Source organism: Eurytemora carolleeae, unplaced genomic scaffold, assembly GCF_000591075.1.
Source record: "Eurytemora carolleeae unplaced genomic scaffold, Eaff_2.0 scaffold34, whole genome shotgun sequence".
NCBI classification, from domain to species: domain Eukaryota; kingdom Metazoa; phylum Arthropoda; class Copepoda; order Calanoida; family Temoridae; genus Eurytemora; species Eurytemora carolleeae.
The window spans coordinates 91,947-103,679 of NW_019396116.1; the positions used below are offsets into that span (position 1 = coordinate 91,947).

At 30.9% G+C, this 11,733-nt stretch overlaps 1 protein-coding gene across 1 annotated transcript; it reads right to left on the reverse strand.

Moving 5' to 3' along the window:
* Positions 1-2,415: 2,415 nt before the first annotated feature.
* On the reverse strand, positions 2,416-10,084 carry LOC111695405 (uncharacterized). The gene is made up of 9 exons (XM_023464726.1): positions 10,043-10,084; positions 8,931-8,986; positions 8,005-8,052; positions 7,013-7,098; positions 5,849-5,923; positions 4,924-4,966; positions 3,642-3,717; positions 2,797-2,859; positions 2,416-2,497 (listed from the first exon to the last, which is right to left on the reverse strand). The coding sequence occupies exons 2-9, from the start codon at positions 8,938-8,940 to the stop codon at positions 2,416-2,418; spliced, it is 483 nt and encodes a 160-aa protein (XP_023320494.1). The 5' UTR covers positions 8,941-8,986; positions 10,043-10,084.
* Positions 10,085-11,733: the final 1,649 nt, after the last annotated feature.

The following is an 11,733-nucleotide window of genomic DNA, read 5'->3' on the forward strand; positions in this document are numbered from 1 at the left end:
TTTTATCTAACCATTCTTACATCGAGTACAGATCGATAAAATGTTATATATAAAATATATAAATTGATCAAATTCAACAAAATTCGAGTTTTCATCTTTTCTGTTCCATAGAGAAAAGATTTTTTTTTAATCTTGATATTTAAAAAGTAGGAAGTGAAAATGAAATAATACAGTTATTAGTAGTGACTTCATCAATTGTGATAAACTTTCATATTAGAGTTATCAACAAAGGTGGCAAGCTCTTAAGCAAAAATCGATGAGACTTTTTCCATCCCCTCAAAAAAACAGAATATAAAAATATATGCTTTATAGTTCTAAACGTACATGTCTAAGGCTGCAAAAAAGTATAGCTGATATGGTGAAGTTACGACACTTAAAACTCAACTCTAAAATTTATGCAAAATTAATCATATCAATCGGAATCTGTTTGAAGTGATTTTGTCTAAAGAGATCATATGAATTGATTGTCCATGAATTGAGTATGGCTGCAAGGAACGATGGAAAATGCTTGTGTCTGAAAAAGTTAGGTAAAACTATTTAATCCTATTTAAACCTTTGTAATGTGGGGAACCCTGGACTAACCAGGACAAATATGCATAAATTTTTGAATTTTTTATTTGATTAAAAGGCAATCTGAAAGATTCTTTAAAAAAAGATTTGTGCTTTTTGCTTCTAATGATTATTTCAACACTAAAATTGCGGATTTTCTTAATTTAATTTCCCGCATTTTCTACGAAACTACTAATCTGATTTGTTTAAGATTTTAAGACGTGATAAAGATAATATATTCCCACACTCATGATTTTCTACTCATCTAATTTTGAGTAAGAATAGTTTCGCAGATTTTTTAAATGGTTTTATCAGATTGCCTTCAAACAAAAAAATTCTAAAATTTCATAAATATTTGTCAAAAATGAGATTACCAAAAAAATGCTGTATTGTATGCAAGATCTCGCTATTTATTCTACAGTGTTCTCCCTGAGGACGTATTCAATATCATCTCTAAGGATTGAATACCGTGAGAATCTTGTTTACATGATTCATTTACTGCTCAGCAGTGCTCACCACCTTTAAATCAATGGTGACACGGAAACGCCTCAACACGGAAGTGTCTCAAAAAAACGGACTCATAAAACTAATTTAATGTCGTCTTCTCTCATTTAAAAAAATCTTTTAACAATTATTTTACCATTAATTTAGGGTAAGTTAGGTTACGCCGCAGGCTTCGAAGGGGGCCGAGCGCTGCGGCTAGGATAGGCTAGGTGGCCGAGTGCTGCGACTAGGACCGGCTAGGGGCCGTGCGCTGCGGCTAGAACAGGCTAGGAGGCCGAGCGCTGCGGCCATGGCTGTGAAAATCGTTAGAATATAGTGCTGATATGAGCTCAAGATGATTTACTGGGTAAACTATGGGGGACAAGATATAAGTTAATTATTCATTTAGTTCGCCCGTTTTCTAGATTCAACAGCTGTAATAACATTCTATCCTTTCTATCCTTTCTATCCTATATATCCTTTCTATCCTGTATATCCTTTCTATCTTTTCTAACCTTTCTATCATTTGTATCTTTCCTATCCTTTCTATCCTTTCTATCTTTCCTATCCTCTCTATACTTTCTAACCTTTCTATCTTTTCTATCCTTTCTATCCTTTCTATCCTTTCTATCTTTTAGGAATCTTTTCCATTCTTTCTATTCTTTTATCTTTTCTACCCTTTCTATCCATTCTTTCTATAATTTCTATCCGTTCTATCCTTTCTGACCTTTCTATCCTTTCTATCCTTCATATTCTTTATATCTTTCCTATCCTTTCAATCCTTCCTATTCTTCCTATCCTTCCTATCCTTCCTATCCTTTCTATCCTTCCTATCTTTTCTATCCTTTATATCCTTTCTATGCTTCCTATCCGTCTATCTTTTCTTTCCTATCTATAATTCTATCCTTTCTATAATTTCTACCCTTTCTATCCCTTCTATTTTTCCTATCCTTCCTATCAATCTATCCTTTCTATCCCTTCTATCCTTTCTATCCTTTCTATCCTCTCTATCCTTCCTATCTTTCCTATCCTTTCAATCCTTCCTATTCTTCCTATTCTTCCTATTCTTCGTATCCTTCCTATCCTTTCACTCCTTCCTATCTTTTCTATCCTTTATATCCTTTCTATCCTTCCTATCCGTCTATCTTTTCTTTCCTATCTATAATTCTATCCTTTCTATAATTTCTACCCTTTCTATCCCTTCTATCTTTCCTATCCTTCCTATCCTTCCTATCCTTCCTATCCTTTCACTCCTTCCTATCCTTCCTATCCTTCCTATCCTTCCTATCCTTCCTATCCTTCCTATCCTTCCTATCCTTCCTATCCTTCCAATCCTTCCTATCCTTCCTATCCTTCCTATCCTTCCTATCCTTCCTATCCTTCCTATCCATATTTACCTTCAACTTTAGCTTGGAATTCTAACATTTTAGTTTCACACGCAGCTAGCTCGGCTTCTATCTCGGGACTGGGAAGGGGAACAAGAAAAAATGTTAAATAACTGATTATCTAATCAACTGATCAAATGGTCAAATGATCAAATGATCTAATGGCCATTTGCTCAAATGATCATCTGATCAAATGACCATCTGATCAAATGATTATTTGATTAAGTGATCATCTGATTCATTGACCAACTGATCAACAATAAATCGTTAGATAAAGTGATCAATACAATCAAGAATTAATAGATCAACTGATCAACTATTCAACAGATCATCGGATCAACCGAAAAATAATACAAAAATCGTTTTATTTCAAAGTTTCCTGATCATTGTTGTATCCTTAGTGCATGAAGCAACAATAGATGAACTGCAAGATTGAAGAAATCTAAAAAAAAATTTAAGTTAAAAAATCAAAAAAAAATCTCACATGCATGAAATGTACTTTGGTTTGTCGCGGTAAAATAACATGGTGTTTTAACAGCTATATAAACAGAGACAGAATTTATTTAATTTGAGCTAAGTCTCAGAACTGCCATTACCGTGGTTTGAATCGGGGATTAAGGATTTGAACCGGCGGTAGGTAATTAAGCGACCTCTCCAATTCAATAAATTCTGTCGCTGAAGTTTTATTTAACCAATCAGAAGAGAGTAGAAATATTTTAGGCCAATAGTCACGTCAGTACTTCTTCGGTCAAATTGGAAAAGTCAAAAACAAAAGTTAGTACAGTAAATTTGAGGCACATATATTTTTTCCATTTTTAGTGACTTTAAACTAGCATTTTAATACTGTAAACTAATGCAAAAGACAAAAATTAAACCAATAAATCGATCAGTTAATCAGTCAGTCAATCAATCAGTAAATAAATTAATTAATTCATCAATCAGTTAATCAGTCAGTCAATCAATCAGTAAATAAATAAATTAATTAATCAATCAGTTAATCAGTCAGTTAATCAATCAGTAACTAAATAAATCAATCAATCAGTCAGTTAATCAGTCAGTCAATCAATCAGTAAATAAATAAATCAATCAATCAATCAGTTAATCAGTCAGTTAATCATTCAGTAAATAAATAAATAAATCACTCAATCAATCAGTTAATCAGTCAGTCAATCAATCAGTAAATAAATCAATCAATCAATCAATGAAGGAAACCGGTTTTTTTACTTATATGTTTCTGTAGCATTATTGAGCTGGGTTCCCTGGTTCTTCACTCCGCAGATAAAACTAGTCGAGTTTCCACCTAGATTAAAGACAGGGGTCCCATTATACATTCTACAAGTGTAGATGTAATCTCAAGTGACCTTCCATTTATAGTTGACATTACAGCGTTATTCTGAACAGTACACTGTGATTTAAAGGTCTCACGCTCTCAAGTTAAAATCTTTTGGAATTTAGTAAATTACTTTTTAAAAACCACAAGTGCTTTATGGTGCTAAAATGTACATTTAAAGAGCGGTAAAATCAAAGCCCAAAGTCTAAAATTAGTCTTAAAAATTTATGAGACTTTTTATAAGCAGGCTTAAACTATGTGTGTAATACTATTTATTAAATCAAACTTTTAATTTACTGAGTTCGTTCTGTATTCTGGGAATTCCTATTCACTGCTCGTATCCTTTCTGATTTCCTTGCTTTTGATTTTTTAAATTGAATTCTTTTTATGGATTATTTTTTAATTAAAATTATTATTATTATTATTATTATTTTCAATAGTGGTTGTTCTAGAAAAGTATTAAGGATATCTGCTGCAGGGAAAATGAAGGAATGTGTTAGAGTTAAACATTTTGAAGAGAAAAATGATGATATCTTCATCATTTTTACTTTTATAAAGGGTTAAATAGGACTCCTGTGAACCAGTTGTGAATCCTTCAGGTGGGTCACTGGAAATAATGTTCTTTTAAAGATTGTCTTTTTCATCTATTTTTAAGTTTATTTTTTTGTTTAATAAATAATGCAAGACTAGAGTAAAGTGCAACCCAGAAAAGCTTCTTTAAGTTCAAATATTCTTGTTCAAAATAAAAATTCTGTTTTGTTTGGCAACTTTTTTTTGCAGAATCTTTCCTACTTTCTGAAAGGTTTTACATCGGTATGTATAAGGATATCTACTCGATATAAAGCAATACTTGTTTTGACTCAAACTCCTAATTAAATGAATATAGAAAAAATATGCCGGTTTAAGAAAGTTTTAGATAGATACTTGCAATCATCCAGAACAAAAAGTTTATCAAAAATTAAACTTTAAAAGTTTTATAGAAGTTTTTAAAACTATGCAAAAAAAATCATTTCTGACACCCCTAGGCTTAGTACGCCAATATAATTCACCAAAACCATACTGCAGTCCTTCAATTATTATACAAGGAAATTTTCATCTTTCTAAACATCCCAGGGAAAGATTTGACAGGTTCTTTGAAATCAATTGTTTTCATTTCTAAAACAATGATTAGCTCACCTAATCCTGCAGCCAACTCATCAGCAAAAACAGCATAATCGTCCTTAGATAAACACTTATTTTCCGTTCTGTTCGGTTTAACAAATATGTCACGTATAAAATCTGAAAGGTATTTTCTGGTTCAGGAATAATTCTCTAAGCAGCAAAGGGTGTATTGGTCTTTTTTATTGAGAATTGAATTTGTATTTGTTTTATTTGAATTTTGGAAGGGGCCCACGGAAAAAATGACATATAACCCCAATTTTGATTTTGGGGCTATTTACATCTCTAGGCAAAGGGTTGATCTGGTGAGGGGAGGGATAGTTGGATAACGATTTAAGATCGTATATGATCATTGATACCTGTCTAATGACATGCGAAGTGTCAAAAAAAGTTTGCATGACTTAAATGTAAAGTAGATATCTGTAATGATTTTTTTAAAAGAAAGAAATCGGAAATTCAGATAATTTTGGGTTTTTAATAAATAGAAATAAATCTGAGCGAAATAGCAGCCCACATTTTGGAAATGCCAGAACAACTATTATTGTTTTAATGATCAATATTGAAATATTTTGCTGCAGAAATGAATGCCACAAATTATCTATCAAAGGCTACTTTAACGACCTTTAAGTTTTTATTCAACTTTCATGTTTTGTGGAACCCGAACACCTTATATCATTATATGTATATAAATAAGATAAATAAGATGTGCACGCTCTCATACAAACATCAAGTAGTAATTTGACATTTACTCCTTTTAAACTTAAGCTAGAGACAATTACGCAAATTAAAAATGTATATGTCTAGGCCTACAAAAAAGTAAGTTAGTTGGTGAGGTAGAAACCAAAGGCCAAGGCGATGCAACACTTTAAAGTCGAGGCTGTCTAAAACTTTGATGAAAAATTTCAGAGGTGTCTAGATATCAGTGAGATTATGTTAAATCTACCTTTTTATCCAGCTTTTTGGATTGAACTTTCAGGAAATTTTCAAGTCTAGCCTTCTGTCTCAGAAAATTTCCAACCTGAACATTTCGAAAAAAATATGCTTCAAGACTTAATAAAAAATGTTAGGGAATTTTATGAATTTTGAATTGTCCATAATTTGAAACAATCTAAAGTAACCCATAAACATTTAAAGGGAGTGTTTGCGAAAAATGTAAGGGGGTAAAGGCTTACGGCTAAAAATAAGCGCTTTTTATCGCTACTAATCTTACTTCTATCTGTTGTGTCTATAATGAGAAAATTGTTAAAAACGACTCTTACCGAAGAACGTAGCGTCCATACAAATTCGGAAAGTTGCAACATTCAACTCTGATCGTAAAATAATCAATTTAATTCAAATAAAATCATTCAAATATTACAAACAATAGTCATCGATTATTTATCGATGCATTCGTTTAAAGTTAATATTTAGTAATATTTTTGATTCTGTTTAAAAAAATAATATTTCGCTGGCGCTGGATTCTCGAACATTGCTCGAAACAGGAATAAAAGTTTTAAAAGTAACTATCTGATCATAAAAAATAAAGAAATTTTATGGAATATCAACTATATAGGAATGCGTCGAAAAATTATCGATGATTGTTGGTCAGTAAGATTAGTAGCGATCAAAAGCAATTATTTTTCGCCGTAAGCCTATACCCCCTTTCATTTTCACGAACACTCACTTTAAAAATGTGGTTCCCAAGCTAAAACTTATATATATCTAAAAGCACCATTTATCAAAAATAAAGAATAATACTTTTTATACTTTTTATGATATGTCGTCCCTTTTTTTATAAACAATTAAGCAATTTAGCACCCAGTGGCAAAGACGACCATTACAACTTAAAGTTTCTTTACTCTGCTACAGTGAGAACCTGAAAATTTTGGACTAGGAAGACGATTATTAGACCCAAGTAATTTAATAAGTTACACCCAAGTAGAATTATTTGTTATGTCACAAACATAATTAAATAAATAATTAAATAAACATAATTATTGCTTCAATGTCGTCTTCCTATTCCACAGTTTTCTGGTTCTCACTTTGAATATGTTTGTCTCATATTTATTGATACCCTCTGTTTCTAATTGAATATTTTCTTAATATTTTCCTTATGTTGGATATTTACCTTATCCCTGTTAAATGTGACCGAATCGTAGATATCCTGTAAACAGGTCTCAGTACAGGATCCTTGCTTCATTTCCTTTATCTTTCCTAAATTCATGTTTTCTTATTTACAATTTCTAGTTTTGTGTTCTAATATGTGTCACTCTAACTCTGAGGACCGGAATTTTCGAGTCCTTGTTGCCAATTTAAATATTTTTGTACATTTTGTGAATTTTATAATAATTCATCGTACATTAACTTTCTAAAATATAATATCAAAAGTTAGATTTAAATTTTGCAAAACTAATGATATTTCCATTTTTAAAAGATAGTTGAAAGTGTGAAACAAAATAACTTAATTTTATTGATAATATTGCGGTAGAATTATTGAGTGCAAAAAATAGCAAAAACCTTTTTTTCTTTGAAAAAAAGGAAATTTTATCTTTCTTGTCTTAATCATAATCTTTCTTGTCTTAAACATAATCTTTCTTGTCTTAAACATAATCTTTCTTGTCTTAAACATAATCTTTCTTGTCTAATCTTTCTTGTCTTAATCATAATCTTTCTTGTCTTAAACATAATCTTTCTTGTCTTAAACATAATCTTTCTTGTCTTAAACATAATCTTCATAATCTTTCTTGTCTTAAACATAATCTTTCTTGTCTTAAACATAATCTGTCTTGTCTTAAACATATTCGGCGGAAATAAAAAAAAATCTTCATCCTAGTAACATTCCTTTTCTAAAACTTTTTAAAAATGTTTTTAAAATAATTTGAAAAATATCTAGAAATAAGCAATTGATAAAAGTTAAAAACCTTGAAGAACTTTTAATAGTTAAAACAGATAAAAGTTAAAAAAGTGAACAAAATACAAAAAGGGTACATTTTGAATTTGTGGCTCCTCTAGATAATTATTTACAAAAAGATAACAAAAGCAAATTTGTAAAAATACAATTTTTAAAATTTTTTATTTTGTTAAAGTCATTTTAATACAAATAACTTAATTTTTAATTACCTTCGGTAAGAAAGACAAGCTGTATCATTAAAAAACAGATAAAAACTCCTAAATATTAAAAAATAATAAAGTTTTTATTTGAATTAAAAACTTTAGTTAAAAATACATGAGATTTGAAATGGGAGGGGGGAGGGGTGTATTCCCTACTTTCTCCATGGAGCCATTTTCTGTCGGATTTTTTAAAGAATAAGGAAAAATATTTCATAGATTTCGGCAGAATAAGGAAGATTAAAGGGATTTGTAGATATTTTTAATCGACCATTTTCTATAATCCCACTCGCAGATTTTTCGAACCAAGCCATGTTGAGATTTTTCTAAATTTGGATTTAAGAAGATTTGAAACCTCTTCTTTATTTTGCAATTTTTTTTACTCTAGATTCTTTCTTTAAGTAATGTTTGAAAAGAGAGTCACCTGCAGAGATTTCCCTCTGAGAGTGGCTGAAAACTTTGGTAAGAAAAAGAGAGGATTTAATGAAGAAAAAGGAACTGCGGTGGATACTTTAATAATTTTACAATGATCAAAGATATTTACCAAAACTATTGATTAAATCGTTTTGGTAAATATCTATAGGCAGAGAAAAATTTGTGCATAATGTGATAAAAGCAAACTTACAGAAAATCAAATTAAACATCTTAGATTCTTTGGAACAACTTTGAAGTAAAAAAACCTGAACCAAAACGTTGACCAACCCTACCTCCAATCATATATTGCATCTGTCTATTTTATCCATTAAAAGTCAAAACGACTGAACCTATCGGACCCAATTTTGTTTCTACTCCCATGGCCCCATGAGGAACGGTTTCTGCTAGTTAATTTATAAATTTTGCCCGGAAAGAAATGCCAAAATTTCTTAATTTTTGAAAATACAGCAATCTAAAAAACGAGGAAATAAAAATATACATTTATATTATTAAAAAGATCTTACCTTTCAGCATCTTGCCCGGTGTTTTAGCATCAACTGAAGTTATTTCATGTTTTTATCTTAAAATATGTTTACGTGAATTATTCAAGGATAATTACTTGTAATTAGACTTTACAGATCTTTACCAGATAATTTAACTATACATATTACACAGATATTATCAGTTAAGAAAAGTTAATTTAAATCTACCTAAATTCTAGAAACGTACTTTTTCTTACTTAATTTTAACCTTCCGGTCCTTCCGGGCTTTATATGAAAACGTTTAGTGTAAACTGCCCCCCCTCCCCCCCATTGGGGTTATGTTGTGCAAACCTTTGACTATATGCTAATGTTCATACAATTGGGGTTATGTTGTGCAAACCTCTGACTACATGCTAATGTTCATACAATTGAAGTTATGTTGAGCAAACCTCTGACTATGTGCTAATGTTCATACAATGACCGAAACACTTTTCTACAAATTTGTGCTCCGAGCACATAAATGTAACCATGTTCCCCCCCCCCCACTATCCCACTTTCCCACTTTTGTAATTTAAAAAATGTTTGAACTTTAATCAAATTCATTTGCAACTTTCAAGAATCTTTAAAATCACTCAGATCTTCTAAATGTTAAGCTCTGAAAAATTCAAATGCATTTTTTAAAATGTGACAAAAAAATGTGCAAAAGAAATACCCTAATTAAAAAATTATTGGGACAAATCCTTTAAAAGTTTTAGCTTTGCGATCGTTCTTGGAAAAAATTTGTAAACCTCAAAACATTGACTTAATAACTCATATTTTGACTTTGCCACTTTTCAACATTTTAAGAATTACAACATTTTTTTAAAGTTCAACATTGGAGCCATATTACTAGTCAAAACCTTGAGCTGAGCACAGGTAAAAGCCCTGGATTTAAATTCTGTCCACAGCGTACTTTTATGTTTTCCAAAATTGGTGTCTACCAGCTTATAATTGTTTTTTGAAATTGTTAAAAATTTTGGTTTTATTTGAACATTTTAAATCTGAACAAAAATGTTAACATCTCCGGTAGTAGACCATAAAATTCCAAAAAAATATGAATGTAAATTATTCTATTCCAATTTTAAAATATCGAATTAGTGCAAGACAAAAACTACCTTGTTGTTCCTCAACACACACCCTCTTTCACTTTACGCCGGCACGGATCGTCGATCCCTAAAATATTATTTGTAAAATTAGGTTCATGAAAGATTGTCGTAATATGTCACAAGAAGACGACATGTCAAAATATTTATCTTGTTTCGAGGAACACCCTATTTCTATATATATACTTTGCTTGTCTGTCGAGTCTGATATGGTGTTTGTTTGTATTCAATAAACATCAGAGATGGAATTTAAAGAATTTGAGCCGCGGTTTGAATTCGCCAAAATCCGCCAAAACCCGGTTTAAATTTAGCGCCGGCTTAAATCTTGAAACATTTGATATGGAACCAACCATATTTAAGCCGCGGCTTAAATTTAAACCGCCGCTCAAATTCTTTAAATTCGGCCACTGGACAGCTAAACCGATCGGGCTCAAATTTCAAAAATTAGCCTCCGACGAAATCCGATTTACATTAAATTGTGAAAGTCCACGAAACATTTTCATACAATCCGCGATTTTTGTTTGTTTTTGTTTTACAATGTTTATAAAGCAAAGAGAAATGATATAGAAGACGGCTAACAGCCTAGTGAACAAATAATTGGAAAGATGAGATAAACCAGAAACTAATTTAAAAATATATTTCCCCCGCTAATGATTTGGTTTTGATTATTTTATCAATTTGTTTTAAAATGTTTAGATTTTAAAATAAAAAATGCATCAATCACAAAATTATATTAATCTATCTATATACTTTGCTTGTCTGTCTGTTTGTTTTCTGTCTGTCCGTTTGTATCCAATAAACGTCAATTTTTTGTAAGACCTGGTGGGATCTCGTGTGACCCCAGGGAAGGTTTATGGATGATCGAATTTTTAACAAATTGCCTCTAACAAAATTCGATTTGTGAAAATTTTGAAAATCCACGAAATTTTTTTTATAAAATCCGCAAATTTTTTGTTTTATTTTTGTTTTACAATGTATACAAAGAGAGCATGTTTTACAATTGAAATAGAAGATGGGCGTAAAGCACCCTAGAAGCTTAGTATAAATATACTTTGCTTGATCTATCTGTTTGTATCCAATAAACGTCAAAACGGCTGAACCGATCGGGCCCTAACTTTTGGTGGGACCTCCCGGGACCCCAGGGAAGGTTTTTGGATGATCGAATTTTCAACAATTTGCCTCTAACAAAGTTCGATTTTCGAAAATTTTGAAAATCCATGAATTTTTTTTTAAATCCGCGAAATTTGTATTTGTTTTACAATGTATACAAAGAGAACATGTACACTATTGAAAGCCTAAAAGCCTAGTTATATGTATTTCCAAAACGTGTTAAAAAAAGATCATACAAAATAACATCAAAAAGGTATAAAAATAAAAAATAAAAAAGTTGTCGTTCCTAGCCTATATTTTGAGCATTGATAATCAAAACACAGTAGAATTAATGTCGTATTATTTATATATTTTAAATGGGATATGTCGTTGTTGATTTAATTTAAAGAATGTGCCCAAAACAATTTTAGAAATACATGTGATTGTGTAAATACATATTGGGATTTAGATCTTATTGATGTAGAGAGCCTGGGGAATTGTGGGAACATTAAGTTGTGCAAACCTCTGACTATATGCTAATGTTCAAACAATTGGGGTTATGTTGTGCAAACCTCTGACTATGTGCTAATGTTCATACAATTGGGGTTATGTTG